The sequence below is a fragment of the Leguminivora glycinivorella genome, chromosome 17, assembly GCF_023078275.1.
Source record: "Leguminivora glycinivorella isolate SPB_JAAS2020 chromosome 17, LegGlyc_1.1, whole genome shotgun sequence".
Taxonomy (NCBI): Eukaryota; Metazoa; Arthropoda; class Insecta; order Lepidoptera; family Tortricidae; genus Leguminivora; species Leguminivora glycinivorella.
Genome location: NC_062987.1, coordinates 16,900,606 through 16,918,840, shown reverse-complemented (window position 1 = coordinate 16,918,840; position 18,235 = coordinate 16,900,606). Strand labels below are relative to the sequence as shown.

Below are 18,235 nucleotides of genomic sequence, written 5' to 3'. Positions count from 1 at the left end.
ATTGTATACCCTACCTCTGAAATATGATAATATATTTATTCGTGATTTAAGAATTATTTTTATATGTCGATGCTATAAATAAAACGCAATTTTATTATCATCGGTTTTTATTCGTTCTTTTAACTTTGTGGTTTCAATAATAATTAAGTAATTGTGATGTTGATTTCTATTCTAATATTAAACTTAAATATTATTGAAACTACATCATTATACATATTTATCACAAAAAACTTTGGTCAAAGCATATAATAATCATTAGTCATATTACTTTAGAATCATTTCCTAAGTTATGTCAGGCAAGATATTAAAGCACATATAAAATACGTTAGTTTACATAACTATTAACCATTTAAAAAAGCATAGCAAATCGTAAAATTATAGTATCGTACAAAATTAACCGCGTATTAAAAAAATAAAACATACTCAGAGTAAGAAACATATTCAAAACCTACATATTTCTGTTTTACATGCACTATTCTTCACATAACTTGGTTACTGAGACAGCTGTCATGAACCTTAAACCGTTATATATTTTGCGAGTAAGTATCTATAGTTTTTACTGTATTGTATAAACACAAACAGACAGCTCGATGCCGGGTCCACACAGAGCAAGGCACGTCTTGAGGCAATGTGCTGGCGCGGCAAACGTTCAGTGTAGATATGCCTCGACCGAGGCACCACGTATGTTTTCGGCCAAGGCACGTTTGCCGCGCAAGTACATTGCCTCGCGACGTGCCTCGCCCTGTGTGGACTCAGCTGATTCACCAATTTTCTGCTGGCTAACTGATAAGTTATAAAATAAAGTATGATTTAGAATATAATAATAACAATTTCGATTCATAAAACGTATTCAAAAATATTCGGATTCCACATTCGACACGAAGTTTCGTCAATATTTCTCATTATTATATCATTTGCCTTAGTCAAATTTATACCTCATTTTAAATGACTTAAGTTGTTTTTACATCTTACTAACAAATAGTCAATTTCTGCGCCTCATATTTCCAATGGCTAGGCATTCCCTCATTATAGTCATTAAAAATTACTGTATTCAGTAGAAACATGCAGAGAATAAAAATGTACGTGCGATGAGATCACCTCCCATCGAAAATTCAAAGTTACTTTTTCTACTGACACGATGCATGTGCTGGAGTTTAGTACTTATTATTGTATTATAACACCGCGTTTTGTTTGCAAATACCTACTTAATATAAACCGAAGAGCATCCTAACGTAGAAATACCAGTGTACACCGAGTTATGTCTACCAGGTAATCCAATTTCGAACAAAAAAACAGGTCCCGGGTGAAATCAAGAGACAAGGCCACAGATTTAAGCATACCTATTTGCTAGAAGGGCCCATTAAAGCCTGGCGTCCACTAAGGCGGAATCCAGCCGCGTCGAATCTAGTCCTCATACATTTTGAATGCGATTCGACGCGGCGAGCCTAGTGGACGCCGTGCTTAACTATCAGTTAGAAGAAAAAAGTTACGCGCCCCCTTCCAGGAAAACCGTTTTCAGCGTTCGTACGAAATTTTGCTGGGTCCTCACACAGTGAGGGATGTCGCGAGGCAATTTCCGTTTTTCTCGCACGTTCACAATAATAAACGTTTGCCATGCGAGCACATTGCCTCGCGACAAGCCTCGCTCTGTGTGGACCCGGCTAATTTCGAATATCATAAAATGTTCGAAGTTGGCCTACTGGGTACACCTTATACCTATTGTGTTAAAATATCGTTTTAATTGATTTTGGCCGGGATCATGATGCAGACGAGGTCTCCACTGTCGGTCTTCAGCTCCCATTTGACGTCGACCTTGACTTTGGGATACGACTTGAGGACTGGCAATGACGTCACGTAGTTTGCTTGCGCACCGGCCTGGAAAAAAAATGAAATGAAAGTGGGAAAAATAGTGCACAGTGGAATTAAAGTCACGACCATTGGTTCGCTAGCTCATCTTTGTTGGTGGATTTTCCAATAGATATGATAGCGGTTTAAGAAGTCTTACGCTACATTTCATTTTGGGTGCCCAAGGGAAGGTTCAGGATGACCTCTTTGGTTATCAATTTCATTGAGTGATTTCATTGAGACATTTACCTTGAGTTGCAGATCCTTGCAGGCGTCAGACTGGTCGGTCAAGTTCATCGCATGACATTCATGACCAAATTCATGACACCTATCTCTTTCACCAAGTGAGACATGCATGACGCAGACATGAGTGAGACAGTTACTTGGAGTAGGTAGGTAAGTTCTTTACCCTTGCTAGCGTCGGGTTGAGGCAACGGGACGGGACGGGGAGATACATGGTGATCCCGTGATATTGTTGTCTCTTTCATCAAGTGAGACATGAGTGAGACAGTTACCTTGAGGGGGCAGGTCAGTCCGCTGCCCTTGCAAGCGTCGGGTTGAGGCAACGGGAACGGGACGGGGAGATTCATGGTGATCCCGTGATATTTTTGTCTCTTTCATCAAGTGACCTTGAGGGGGCAGGTCAGTCCGCTGCCCTTGCAAGCGTCGGGTTGAGGCAACGTGAACGGGACGGGGAGATTCATGGTGATCCCGTGATATTGTTGTTTCTTTCACCAAGTGAGACATGAGTGAGACAGTTACCTTGAGGGGGCAGGTCAGTCCGCTGCCCTTGCAAGCGTCGGGTTGAGGCAACGTGAACGGGACGGGGAGATTCATGGTGATCCCGTGATATTGTTGTTTCTTTCACCAAGTGAGTCATGAGTGAGACAGTTACCTTGAGGGGGCCGGTCAGTCCGCTGCCCTTGCAAGCGTCGGGTTGGGGAAAAGGAACGGTACGGGGAGATTCATGGTGATCCCGAGATATTGTTGTCTCTTCCATCAAGTGAGACAGTTACCTTGAGGGGGCAGGTCAATCCGCTGCCCTTGCATGCGTCGGGTTGGGGAAAAGGAACGGTACGGGGAGGTTCATGGTGATCCCGAGATATTGTTGTCTCTTCCATCAAGTGAGACAGTTACCTTGAGGGGGCAGGTCAGTCCGTTGCCCTTGCAAGCGTCGGGTTGGGGAAAAGGAACGGTACGGGGAGGTTCATGGTGATCCCGTGATATTGTTGTCTCTTCCATCAAGTGAGACAGTTACCTTGAGGGGGCAGGTCAGTCCGCTGCCCTTGCAAGCGTCGGGTTGCGGCAACGGGAACGGGACGGGGAGATTCATGATGACTCCGTGAACTTCTGTGGTTATCTCCTTGGCTGCTACAGCTGGAATTGAAAATGACATACGTGAATGATATAAGTATAGGTAAATAAATACGGTTATAGGACATTCTTACGACCGACCGGTCTGGCTCAGTTGGTAGTGACCCTGCCTGCTAAGCCGCGGTCCTGGGTTCGAATCCCGGTAAGGGCATTTATTTGTGTGATGATCACAGATATTTGTTCCTGAGTCATGGATGTTTTCTATGTATATAAGTATGTATTTATCTATTTAAGTAAGTATATCGTCGCTTAGCACCCATAGTACAAGCTTTGCTTAGTTTGGGGCTAAGTTGATCTGTGTAAGGTGTCACCAATATTTATTTATTTATTTACGCAGATTGACTAGGCCCAAAGGTAAGCTCATGAGGCTTGTGCTGTGCGTATAATTAGCTACATAGAAACATCCATAACTCAAAATCAAATAAGTATCTGTGCACTGTGCTCACACAAAAGTACTTAATGGCCTTATCGGGTGTGTGTGTGGATTGAGTGAGCACCTTCCGAAAATGAAAAAAAATATGCTGATCATTTAGTAAAAGTTCTAAAACAATTGTAAAACGAATCTCTGAATTTGTAAAAAGATAAATCAAAAGATACAGCCATTAACATGTGCTCACTCAGTTCTCACAAACTACTAACGAAAACAGTGAATATATTCATTTAACATATAATATTTATATACTAACATTTAGTAAAAAATAGGCCAACCTACCTCTATAAATATTAGATCACCTAGTGACGTATTAAATTTTTTACAAATAGTTTCTTATGCTCACTCAATCCACACACTTTTGAAAAGCCGAATTTTGATGAAAAACATAAGATTTAGACCGCTATTATATGTGTATAGTTTAGTAAAAGTGAAATGGGAATTTGTAAAATACAAAACGAACCACTAACGTGTCAGGTTTTTTTATAATAAATTTTTGTAAGTGCTCACTCAGTCCACACGTTTTGAGAAAGTTAAAAATGTAAATATCTTACGATTTGTAGCACCTAAGACACTCGAAAGTACTTCAACATTTAGTAAAAATTTTTACTAAATATCCACCATCTAATATTTTATATTCGTTGTCTGGTTTTAAAGATATTCAGACATAACTTTTCTCATACAAATGTATCAAGTAGGGTGACCACACTATGTCGGCTCCTGATTTTCCCCACCTTCCCATTGTCATATTGAGATTGGGGAGTATCGTTCGTTCAATTTTGATAATATTAAACTAATACCATATTAATTATCCATCTGCAAACTGTTTTTAGGTTATGTTCTTGGCCTAGTGATGATGTGTATTGTGTAATTTTTATCGACGTCAGGATAATAACCATATCGACATGCATGCATTAAAAAGGACATGAATGATAATTGGTAAGAAACAAAGAATATAATACTTCACTAGTAAGAAACCAGAACCTGGTAATCTAATCGCGCTAACAGATGAGCGTACCGGATTTGTAAGTGGGAGCGAGAAATAGTTATTCTTTTCTCGCTCCCACTTACAAATCCGGTAAACTATTATCAAAATTGAACGAAACTCCCCAATCTCAATATGACAATGGGAAGGTGGGGAAAATCAGGAGCCGACATAGTGTGGTCACCCTACTTGATACATTTGTATGAGAAAAGTTATGTCTGAATATCTTTAAAACCAGACAACGAACAGGGCCGGATTAAGGGTAGAGCGAGTGGAGCGGCCGCTCTAGGCGCCACATGGTAAGGGGGCGCCAAAATCGAGAATGTGGAAAAATCCATTCAAAAAAATTATACGTTGCGTGGGCGCGCACAAATCACAAAATGGCGAGAGGAGTCGGGAATGAATCCATCAGCTATTGAAAATCTAGATTTGTAATTCAGATTAGGTGGAAAGTTGCACCACATTGCAAACATATATATACCAACATTCATAAGGGCGCTGTTGCTGGGCGCCGTAAAAGGAGGATTCTAGCCCTTGACGAACCACATTGTTGCGCGGTGCGGTGAACGACAAAGTTACGTCGCTATCCAAATGCAAAAATATGTGTACCCGATAGTCCAAAGCGGAGTACCTCATAAAGCCAAAGGTCCAAAACGTCTCAGAGAGGCGCAATTTTGAGAGTCACAGCAGATGGTGAGCGAACTTAAATAAGATCACTTAGTGGCAATGGCAAAATACCGAAATGGGCATCACGGTGACAATCGAGTCCGCAGTTAATCTCTTAATTAACTCTTAATATTATAAAAATAATAGTGATGGCGAAATATAAAACCTAAGAGCCGGGAACATAGGCGCCCTGTGAAGTCAAAATACCCCAAAGTATGTCAAAGCCCGCAGCTCTGCAGAAGATAAAAGCTTGAAAGTTCGCGGATTCCCCGCTGTCGGGGTGAGTCTTAATAAATCGAGTCAATAGGGAAAAAATCGCGCTCGCTTCGCTCGCGCTTACATTTATATATTCTCTTTTAGTTAGGAAAAATTCCGAATGTGCTTCCCTGACTTAGCCACTATAGTGTTCCATTTTGTTTGTTATTTTATTTCATGATATCAACGTTCAGCCACACGTAACTATACAAGGGTGTGACTGCGAAAGTTCAACCTGTTCAACCATTTGTCCCTTTTATATGATGAAATCCATAAATTCTGTATTGCATAAATCTTCAAATTACGGCATTACTATGAAAAAAATTTCGCGCTCGCTACGCTCGCGATTTATTTTCCTACGCAGTAAAATTTCTTCCCAAGGGCGCCGAAACTCAAACTCGCTCTACCCTGATCGAGTGCACGGGCCGGCGCTGACAACGAATATAAAATATTAGATGGTGGATATTTAGTAAAAATTTTTACTAAATGTTGAAGTACTTTCGAGTGTCTTAGGTGCTACAAATCGTAAGATATTTACATTTTTAACTTTCTCAAAACGTGTGGACTGAGTGAGCACTTACAAAAATTTATTATAAAAAAACCTGACACGTTAGTGGTTCGTTTTGTATTTTACAAATTCCCATTTCACTTTTACTAAACTATACACATATAATAGCGGTCTAAATCTTATGTTTTTCATCAAAATTCGGCTTTTCAAAAGTGTGTGGATTGAGTGAGCATAAGAAACTATTTGTAAAAAATTTAATACGTCACTAGGTGATCTAATATTTATAGAGGTAGGTTGGCCTATTTTTTACTAAATGTTAGTATATAAATATTATATGTTAAATGAATATATTCACTGTTTTCGTTGGTAGTTTGTGAGAACTGAGTGAGCACATGTTAATGGCTGTATCTTTTGATTTATCTTTTTACAAATTCAGAGATTCGTTTTACAATTGTTTTAGAACTTTTACTAAATGATCAGCATATTTTTTTTCATTTTCGGAAGGTGCTCACTCAATCCACACACACACCTTATCGGGATTCGAACCCAGGACCGCTGGCTTAATAGGCAGGGTCGCTATCCACTAGGCCAGACCGTACGTCAAACGATGAAAAACTAGTCATGCATATTCATATTCATGGGCGTAGGTATACCTACAAGGGGTTTAACAAGGACAAGATTTGCTGCGAATTCTCATATTACTGTCCATTAGTGAATGCGAAGGGATAGTGTGTGTGTATCTATATGTGTTTACAAACTAGGTAGTCCGGGAACCTAACATATATTTTTTCACTACATCCACACCAACTGGTAAAGGCTTACTTTGCTATTCGAAAACAGATAGCAAAATTGCATTTTATCCACAAGGGTGCAAAATAATTTCATACAAACTTTATCTTGATGTCTTGAGCTGGCTGGTATAATTTACGTGTAAATGATGATTTTGAATCATAAATACTGATTAGATTGATAGATTTGATTAGATTGATGTTTTATAGCCAGTATTTTGTTCGTGTTGGTGTGGTGAAAAAAAAAATTGTGTTTCACTCGGTGGCAAAGTTTGTTTGTTTAACATTCGTGCCTTGAAACCTCTCCTGGCTCTTTGAGTTGCAGGCGTCCATAGGTTAAGGTAACCGCTTTCCATCAGGCGGACCGTATGCTTGTTTGCCACCGACGTAGTATAAACAAAAACCCTCGCAACGCTCAAGATTCCAATATTGAATTCCAATCGCTACGCTCGCGGATTAATATTGGAATCTTTCCCTTGCTCGGGTATCAATATTGGCACGTGCGGTTAAACAACAACTTTGGCCCCCTGTTAAAACAAATAACTATTTGTGTAGGTACTTACACGCGCGCGTCAAATTGAGATATGATATATCGAAATGCATACTATTCTATTATAGAGAGCAAAGATCAGAAGAGACATATATTGCTGCATAGTTTATCAATTCATCACACGGCTAGCGACTGCAGCTGCAACGTCTAAGTTAGCGTCAGCGTGTGTGATTAAGCGAATGACTAGTTACATATGTAAGTAGGTATTTATTGCGTAGGTACCTCTACGTTACGAAACAGTATAATTCATAGCTGAGTATTAACGTGTGATTCAGTATTATGTAACATATGTACCTAGTTTGATACCTATGCACTGTTTACTTAGAGAGCGCGCGCACGGGCAACTTTTGGCGGCGACTTTTGTCGCTCACATCATCGGTCTATGGGCTAGTATGAATGTGCGCACACAAAGCGACGCAACTTTTCATACAATTACAAATACGTAAGTCGCCGAGCAACTTTGTTGCCCGTGGGCGCGCACCCTTAGCTCTGTGATATCCTTATGGCCTAAGAGCCCACATCCGCCAGACCTTCCTCATTTTCTCAATGATGAAACTTTGGGATAATGTAGAGTTCCTGTCGATTTACTGTCTGTATATTACCTAGTTCCTCCAGTCGGCCATTTTTTTGCTATAAGGGTTTTTTTAAACACTAATTTTCCTTCAATTCTCAAGGCTGATTTTTATAAATACAATATAAATATTGGGGACACCTTACACAGATCAACTTAGCCCCAAACTAAGCAAAGCTTGTACTATGGGTGCTAAGCGACGACATACAATACTTAAATAGATAAATACATACATACATAGAAAACATCCATGACTCAGGAACAAATATCTGTGCTCATCACACAAGTAAATGCCCTTACCGGGATTCGAACCCAGGACCGCATATAATATGTATATGGGTTAGAAAATACTGTTAGGAATTGATAATCATCATTTCCTAACCATAAATAGGCAGGTACGCCGGCCGTAGCTTGAGAAATTAGGGTAACTTAAAGACCTTTCGAGCGTCTGGTAAAAGTTACATTCCACTCTGTTTTGCGCTATGGTAGACAGCACGGGAATGCTCTAAGGCATTATTTCCACTATTTATATTTAATGTACTTATTTTTATTGTGAATTCAAGTTTAACCCTTTCAGGCGAGCAACGTAATTAAATTGTAGTTAATTTAAGCGTTAACTACACTTTAATTGACATACCTATGTAGCTTGAAAGAGTTAAAATAGGTATATGTTGTATGTAGCTATACAATATATACCTACAAAGAAATATATATACAATACAATATACAACCTGTTTTTATTGATTACCATTAACTTTAAGGGAAGCTTCTGTACGTCAATTACAATTAATTTCTCTGAAAAACTAGTGTCTTAACTCTTGCTGTTATCTGTTAAAATGAGCCCAGAAAACAGTCCAGTTTCGCTAGAACTAGCAAATGTTCTTCAAATTGAGCCAAATGTACCGAGGAGCGACATTACGTGTTTATTACTTGTTACGGCATCCGCTCATGCTAATAGCTGTAATATATAGCTGCGCATTGCCCAGCTGGCTGGTATATCGTGCTCTAACAGTTTTCTTGATCTTGGACCAGACACTAGCCACGAGTACAATTCTGTGGGCCTAGTGAAAAGGGGTATAACTCAAATTGACTCGGTGAAAAAGGTCACAAGTCCGAGATGGGACTTGTGTCCCTTTTCACCGAGTCAATTTGAGTTATACCCTTTTTCACTAGGCCCACAGAATTGATAACGCTCCGTAGCACATAGTTTATCTCTCTCTATCGCTCTACCTTATTGGTACGGCACAGACAGTTGCGAATCTTTCGCTAAGGAGCGATTTTATTTTATAGGCATCAGACTTTTGATATACTTAGGCAGCAAACGAGCAGATGAGCCACCTGGATATAAGCAACATCAGGAGAGCTATTTATGTGTTGCTGACCTTTGAGAACCCTATATTACCTGCTTCTTGAAGAACCCCATATCATAGCGCAAGGGAAACACCTTAGAAGGCAGCTCATTCCACAATTTGCACGTTCTGGGCAAAAACGAGCGAGAGACCCGTTTGTTCTTGGTTTTTCACGAGTCGAGAAAGTGAGGATGGACTTTGTTTCTTTGTACATTTGGCTACGGGCTCAGGATAGAGAAGACAGACGGGAAAAGTCTACTTACTTGGTGTGAAATCTATAGTGATGGTGGCATTGGTATTTCTCTTCAGGACGCATTCCTTGGCCGAGTCTTCACACCCGCTCACGCCAACTTTCGCCACGGACGCCAACGTTGATCCTGAAAATAAAGGATAATTTCATTAACTTCTTATTTACATAAACTCACGCCTGTATTCCCAAAACGGGTGGGCAGAGCACATGAAATTGATTACAGTGCCACTCTTATCGGTTGGAGAGCTATTGGTAAGCTTGCTTTTACACAATGTCAACAATGTGTGTGGTAATTGGTTATGGACCGCAATTATAATACCTGACATTATCAAATCAGTCAAATTACACGTATTACATATTAGTATGAAACTACATATTATTTACAATGTACCTAGCTACATAAATAATGCCATGTACTGCGTTATAATTTATATCATTTTACTGATAGGTAAGTTTAGTGATAAAGACCAAAACATGGTACAGGTTGATTCACGAAAGCTGGCACGAATTGAACGAACGAAACTTTTATTGCTTGAGTGACATCTGCATTGGTATATCTAGTACAGTCGACCAAAAATGTGGTTTACCACCCTACGGGTGAGGTTCGTTTAAACGTCATGAGACAACAAGGTCGATTTCCGCTTGCAATAATATTATGTCAGTGACAATCGCTCTGTCTATATATGATGTTTACGTCATGCCGTGTGTCAAGTCAACCTTAGCGATCGTTAGAGCTCACAGAAATTTTTGTAAAAACTGGTAGACCACTTTCTTGGCCGACTGTACCTACAGTTGTAACTGTTAAAAACTACTATTTTTAATCCCCGACGCAAAAACGACGGGGTGTTATAAGTTTGACGTGTCTGTCTGTGTGTGTGTGTATGTCTGTCTGTCTGTTTGTCTGTCTGTCTGTCTCTCTGTGTGTGTGTCTGTCTGTGGCATCGTAGCTCCCGAACGGATGAACCGATTTCGATTTAGTTTTTTTTTTTGAAAGCTGAGTTAGTCGGGAGTGTTCTTAGCCATGTTTTATGAAAATCGGTGCACTATGTCGCGGTCGGGGGTTTTTTCAAAATTTTAATTTTTTGATTGGTTAATATGTCACGCACATAGATATTTTCATTCACTCATTCTTTCCATTCATGCCAACTCTTGTGAATTGATCGGTACCTGAGTCTTAAATACTAATTGAAACTATAATAAGTAACCTAGTTAAGAAACTGTCTTACAGAAATAGCCTAAGTATGACTTTGAGCTAGGAAAACTAGGGCGCCTAAGCCTTTTATCAAAGCATATCGACAGTAGCAATCCAACTAGCAAATGGCCCTGTCAAATGTCACTGCGGGATTATTGGACTATTGACACCTTTACGTTACGGAGAGAAAGGTTAAACGTTCTTTATTCCTTTAATATGTTCCAAATATGTCATGTTTGAAATATTGAGCTATGTTGTATTCGGCGTTAAAAATGCATTGTTTACCTGCTTGAATATTTACAAAATAACGTATAGCCGGTCCAATAACTCTGAGGGCCTACTGCGAAAAACGGGACGTGAATGTTCTTCCGCTTAGTTTTCCGTGGAGTAGACCCTCTGATATGACTGTTTGCAGACTCCGCGTAGGGTGGTGGCTGACTGCTCTACTAGTGAGGATTCGACCTTATCTTATCTTAAATATATCTGCGGGGGCCGCTTATACACTTTGACCCATAGATATCTTTTGTGCAATAGGCTACTTGCCTCCTAGTCAAATCAGCTTCTTTTAAGAACTGTCAAAACGAATTTGAACGACTTGCTAGTATGGAATTAATAATATGAAATCGAATTAAGTGACGTCACGGTCAATTCAGTTACTTTATATATTTCTACCTCACTTATTAAATATAAATTGGATTTAAAAATAACTTCTGTCCATGTTTTTCTTATAATTACCTGATGCTTTATTTCGTGCATAGTATAAAATATTTTATTTTAAGAACAGTCAGGTATATTACCCCTTCCCCGACCCTCAATGATTCAAGAGTTTCTCGACCATCTCCACGGTGTTTGATGATGAGAGTGATGAGACTCATGGGTAGCTCTCTGAAGTCCTTTGGTTCGAGGTAACCTGCTCCTAAGTTGTTCATTCTTTGTCTGGCGAGGGCGTGCCATTCACAAATTAGGTCTGGCAGTCTCTTCCGAGGTAAGGACGTTAGCTGCGTATGCGGAAGCCGGATTCGATTCCCGGTTCGACCAAGTCCAACCCGGTTCGAATTGGTCTCTTTTTCTTTAGTTATATTCAATTTGTAAGGTACCTAGTTAATGCTGTATCGAATTCACATTACGGCTACACTGTAGTGTAATCGAACGCGTATCGCGCGTCACACTTCATTGTGATCGAATTTAACTTGACAATGGATATCCTGCCGAAGCCGGCCGATTGTAAATATGAGAAAGGGCTCTCGAAAACGTTCATATTATGTTTTGACGATTAGCCTGGCCGAGTGTGTAGTGACATGCCTGATAAGCCGCGGTCCGGTTCGAATCCCGGTAAGGGCATTTGTGTGATGAGCACAAATGTTGGTTTCTGAGTCATGGATGTTTTCTATGTATATAAGTATTTGTATAGGTATTATAGATATATAACCGTTGTCGGTATGTCTACAACACAACTTGAACTTACTGTGAGACTCGGTCATATTTATTGATTATAATCTGTGATTATATTATGTATTTATCTATCTATTATTACTGGTTGCATCATAATGAGAAAATTTCACCACATAAAATAATCATGTTCTAGGCATTTTAATATTTAATTATGTTACACTGCCTTATCGACATCTATATAATGCTTCAACAAAATCGAATTTAGCGACTATATTTTAATATAACCGAATTATGTACAGTGGCACAGTGGTTTATCTACCCATATGATAAGCTACAAAATAACTAACTCAACGCTTGCAAATTAATTAAATGGTCAACTAGACGCCTAATGGTTATAGCAATTTTTTTTCAGGTCTCGCATAAGTACTTAGTTTTTTTTTAATTCAGAGACAAATTAGAATCGGGGGGTCGACTGGGGGTCGACTGGCATATTGTTTGTAACCGATATTTCGACTGATATTCTCATGGTAATGAAAATGAAAAATCGTGTATTGGTCGCTCACGTTTCGCTACCGTATCTTAGCTAGCTTTCTCTATCGCGCTTCGGTATTGGCGCTAAATAAGCTAATACAAAAACAAACGTTAGCGATTGTGATGTGACGTTAGCTAGGTACCCAGCGGGCGTAGCACACTAGTGTGATAAACCTTATCTCGTCATTGCGTCCCTATCGCACTTACTAATAGTGCGAAAAAGACGGCCTGACGTGATCAGATCAGCAGTTCTCGAAAAGTTTGTACAAAAATTAAGGAAAAAGTTAATTTTTTTAATTCCTTTTTTGTTACCAAGATTCATCAAGTTATTAAGATAAATTGAAATTTTAGTATGTTTTATTTGGTCATTAAGGTTCTCTAGTATCTATATTTTCTTAATTGTAACCATTATCCTGTATATATCTTACGAAAGTCGACTTATATCACAAAATGTTGGTAACAAAATATGTAGGATCAATTAAAATTTGCTGACGTGGCTATGTACAAACTTTTCGAGAACTGCTGTGATAGGCTTTATCATGCGACTGTGCTTGCCCACGGTCAGGTAATATGGATGTAAATAAGTAACATGTTTAAATTTATATTGTAAAATGTATCGTAATGGCGATTTAACGATGCTATTGTAATTTTTTAGATAAACGTGAGATAGGCGTATTAGTTTAGCTTTTCCGGCTCTCGTTAGGTTATCTGCAATCATCATCATTATTTAATGATCTGCATTTTTAGGCTTACAAAACGAAATGTGTTTTTTTTCTGTAATTTAATACCTACTTACCTAGCGTAAATACCTACATAATTATTGGCTGTTTACCGCCTGCCAAAAAATAGTAGAAAAATAATAGGGGCGCCAGTGGCGCCACGTACATATAAAACGTTTTGATGTGGCAACTATTGAGTCACTTTTTTACTATATATTTTTTTGCTTGCTTGGGTATCAATATTGACATGTGCGGTTAAACGACAATTTTGCCTCTTGTAAATCAAACTATGGTGACGGTAATGAGTAATGACGCAACGTATTCATATAATATCATATCAGTATAGAAATTACATACACAATATAAGCATAACTTTAATTTGACTTTAAATTGTATATTATTGTAATAATATTATTCCTGAATCTTAAACAATAGTCTTATCAACTTATCAAGCCATTACATTGTTTTGCAGTAAAATTGTTACAAGTAATTAGTTAATTTGATTACGAGTACCTACATGAGATATGTTTACCAAAGTTGGCAGGTTCATTGACCACCATCGCATAAATCAATGTTCTAATGATACCAAAAACTCAACACAATGTTCTAATTACATACAAAAAAAAAAACAAATGAAAGAACAATAATTGTCTTTCAAGTATTTTGATAGTACCAAGAACGATTTAATACGGGACTGACAAAGCCCAATCAAAAAAGCGTACCTCTGAAATGTATTGGCCGTTTAGGCTTACTAGATGGCGCTGTTTTGCAGCCAGGAAGTGGCAAGAATCATATTTTCCCCAAATATTTTTGCGTATTTTTAATTTATTATAAGAAAAAATAACATGAACGAATGATGATTATTTTAAGTCGATACACATTTTGAAAAAAAAAAAAAATAGTGGGCATCATCAGTGTAGTTATGATAGTATATAATAGGTGGCGCTAAAATTGAGGTACTATTCTTAGGATGAAGATTGTAAATCCATACTAATATTATAAATGAGAAAGTGTGTGTGTCTGTTTATTTGTCTGTCTTTCACGGCCAAACGAAGCGACGAATTGACGTGATTTTATAACTGGAAATAGTTGAAGGGATGGAGAGTGACATAGGCTACTTTTTGTCTCTTTCTAATGCGAGCGAAGCAGCGGGCAAACGCTAGTCCTATATAAATCATCCTTGGTATGATATATACAGGGTGGCCCATTCAAATCGGTCAGTATGGGAAAGTCTGAAACTGTAAGACATACGAAGATTTGTTCTTAGGAACCATGTCACCGATTTTGATAAAAAGAAAAACTGCATTCATACAATTAAAAAAAAAGTGTACCCAGCTGGGGAATCGAACCCGGTTGTTTTGAAAAAATAAACTTACACTACTTATTTCTATTCAGATATCGTTTGTGTAGGTCTTAAGCAGTAAATATCTCTAAGAAACATAATGTCTAAAATGAATAAAATGCATTTTTTTTCACATACTTTAATTTATCATAGTAGGTGTTCAAAGTGACCACCGTTACAATATTCAGCAAGTTCACTTCATCTTTACAACAGTGTACAAAAATAGCTATAACACCGTTGAAGACCTAAAAGTAGCCATAGAGTCAACTTTAACGCAGATTCACCACATGAAGATACAAAATGCAATAGTAAGATCGTTACCTAGATGTGTTGAATATTGTATTGAAAAAGACGGTGGTCACTTTGAACACCTACTATGATAAATTAAAGTATGTGAAAAAAAAGCATTTTATTCATTTTAGACATTATGTTTCTTAGAGATATTTACTGCTTAAGATTAAGACCTACACAAACGATATCTGAATAGAAATAGTGTAAGTTTATTTTTTCAAAACAACCGGGTTCGATTCCCCAGCTGGGTACACTTTTTTTTTTAATTGTATGAATGCAGTTTTTCTTTTTATCAAAATCGGTGACATGGTTCCTAAGAACAAATCTTCGTATGTCTTATAGTTTCAGACTTTCCCATACTGACCGATTTGAATGGGCCACCCTGTATTTCAGTTTATGAATTTACTTGTGTTAGACGTATTTAATAGCGACATCATTTTGATGCAGTTATTTGCCCCCGATAAGTAGGTGCTTATCCTGGAAGGTTTTGCACGGCACTGGGTTGTTTGCCTTACGTATTCGTATAACAAATGTATGTTCTACAAAACTACAGGCCCCGTAGCCGAATGGCATTTCTCCGACGCCAAACGAAAGCGATACGCCGCTGGCTCTGTCGCGCCAATACGCAAGCGCGATAGAGATAGATATCTACTAGCGCTTCGTTTCGTGAGCGATTGTGCCATTCGGCTAGCCACCCTGAATACAGAAAAACACTGTGTATTGCTGCCGGAATACGGATGTGTTGAAAATTTGAAACTACACTCACAATGGATGGAAGCAGGCATCAAGGATAAAGTCAATGTGCTAAGGAAATTAATTTTAATATTTACATGGTTTCAACTCTAAAAACAATTGTTTTACAATGTCATAATGTTTATGTTTGTTATTGAAACAAGATTTTTAAGTTATACAAGACTGTTCTGTAGTAGATGTTATATTATAAAGAAGAAAATGAATAATGCGCGTAACTGTGTCATTTTAACTTGGAAATTTGAGTTTCGCGAGGGTTTTAATTATAAAACGAGATGGCATAGGAATATTACAATGTAATGAAATCTAAGTTGCATGAAAATATTGACTTTAACAGCGAACATAAAATTGTTGTAGTTAAGGAACTACGTTACTTTTAAATGGAAGGAGTTTATAATTTATCTATGTAGACATATGTCAATGTATAGGTAAATAAATACTTTTCATCACACTCGCACACTAAATGTGATTTTGCATGCAGGCACACGGGAGTTACCTATAGAAAAATCGTTCTCCCAGGGGAGTTGATTTCTTGTGCCGTATTTTTTTTAATACTACGTCGGTGGCAAACAAGCATACGGTCCGCCTGACGGAAAGCGAATTTAATTTGATTTTATCTTTCTACATATTTTTTATATTGCAAGTGTGGTGGAACGTACACATTGTGTGTAACTCGGGGCGTATGAATATTGCAAACTCGAGTCTTTAACTCGAGAATTTAACTCACTCTCGTTAGTAATATCACAGTGGAAATATTCAACTTCCTCACCTCCTTGCATAATGTACTATAACATTTCTACAATTCGTTCGTGTAGGTTTTCAATATTTCCCATCATATAATATGTAGGGTATCACTGAATTGCTGAAGTAAAACGCAATTTTTGTACAGATCATGTTACTCATAAGGTACAATCGGATCACTCTCATAATAAACGCTAATTTCCTCCTACATTCCCAACACACTTCAAACTCACCACAATCCGTGTAGAACTTGGCTTGAGCACTGGCCAGCAAGACCACGAGAGATGCCGCGAACAACATGGCGGTTTTGTTTTTAATTAAATTTTTTAATTTTGTTTTTTAAATCGCGCGCTAGCGTGCGGTCTACTCGCGCGTATTTGGCGGACTGGCTGGTTGGACGTGCCGTGTGTGCGACCTTTATGCTTATAACAATGCTCAGACGCAGGTCAAAGAGTAGCGTGATAGAACTGATAGAAGGTTCGTAGACCCTTTATCGGGATAGGTCAGCACTAAGTTGCGGATAAAATTACGCGTAAAGTAGGTAGGCAGTTCTTTTGTAATTAGCAAAATGAAACCACAATATAACACTTAAAGTATTGAAAACAAAAAATAACAAATAAAAAGATTACCTAAGTTCTCGCTGTTTAGGTAGGTAAGGTGTCCGAAGGCTAGCCGCATAGCCCATTGGTAACTTTATGATTGTAGAACAATTAGGGAACATAAGGGTATTTTATAGGGGAGGGGGGGGGGGGTTAAATTAGGTACCTATTTACTAGTGGCGGCTGGTGAAAATTTCTGCTAGGCAACACTGAGCAAAAAGAAACCTACCTTAACATTAGGTACTTTTTTAGGTAAGCTGGTGGGAATCGGCTTGTATGGACCAACCGCTGCTGCTACTTACATAATATACTTATTGCTAAGGTCACGTCAACAGTCGCAGGCTAGAGAATACTCGAAATCCTAAGACAACTGAAAGTTTTTCAGAAGTTATATTTACATTCAACCTTCAAGTCCTTATTCAGTCTCATAGTCATGGTCGGATTATTGTCAACTGTCTTAGCGGGACGTAGAATGCGCTAACGCTAACACCATTTGTTAGAGTCGTGGCAAAACGAGAGTGACAGTTTACAGTTTACTATTATGCCAGGTACAAATTGTACAATGCACAATTGCAGTCTACGTCCTTATAGCTGTTCTTTGCCTCACCGGAACATCTCACGTACATCACGTACAATGTATCGTACAATGATAGCAGTTGATAGCCACGGTACATTTAGATCAATACGACCAAAAATGCTGATCCACGCTTGAGAGATTGGTAATAACAAACTGATAGTAATAGGGGTGGGAGTAGGTATTCTGATTTCTGAATTTGATAGTAGGCTAAAATTTTGGTCTTCTAATAGATAGCTGTACCTAACAAGGATTATTTCCTCCATTTTTTTGCGCCACCTATTAAATACTATTAATATCATAACATTCATAACTACACTGATGATGCCTACAAAATTTGGTTCAAAATGTGTATTGACGTAATATTAAAATAAAGAAATAGGTATGTCATTTATTCTTATAAAAAATAAAAACACGCAAAAATATTTGGGGAAATATATGATTTTGGCCACTTCCAGGCTTCGAACAGCGCCATCTAGGTTTAAGCCTAAAAAGCCCATACATTTCAGGAGTACGCTTTTTTGTATGGGCTT

General features: G+C 38.3%; 1 protein-coding gene across 1 annotated transcript; it reads right to left on the bottom strand.

Moving 5' to 3' along the window:
- Positions 1-94: 94 nt before the first annotated feature.
- Positions 95-16,926, bottom strand: LOC125235455 (ecdysteroid-regulated 16 kDa protein-like). The gene is made up of 4 exons (XM_048142024.1): positions 16,763-16,926; positions 9,585-9,698; positions 3,104-3,222; positions 95-1,875 (listed from the first exon to the last, which is right to left on the bottom strand). Exons 1-4 carry the CDS (start codon positions 16,827-16,829, stop codon positions 1,738-1,740), a joined length of 438 nt encoding a protein of 145 aa, XP_047997981.1. The 5' UTR covers positions 16,830-16,926; the 3' UTR covers positions 95-1,737.
- Positions 16,927-18,235: the final 1,309 nt, after the last annotated feature.

Bases quoted from the DNA above. Each gene is read 5' to 3' on its own strand.
- LOC125235455 (XM_048142024.1), bottom strand. From the start codon at position 16,829: ATGTTGTTCGCGGCATCTCTCGTGGTCTTGCTGGCCAGTGCTCAAGCC. The intron at 9,699-16,762 runs GTGAGTTTGAAG...CTTTATTTTCAG, and splicing joins CAAGTTCTACACGGATTGTG to GATCAACGTTGGCGTCCGTG. The intron at 1,876-3,103 runs GTAACTGTCTCA...TTTTTTTTCCAG, and splicing joins GACTGACCTGCCCCCTCAAG to GCCGGTGCGCAAGCAAACTA.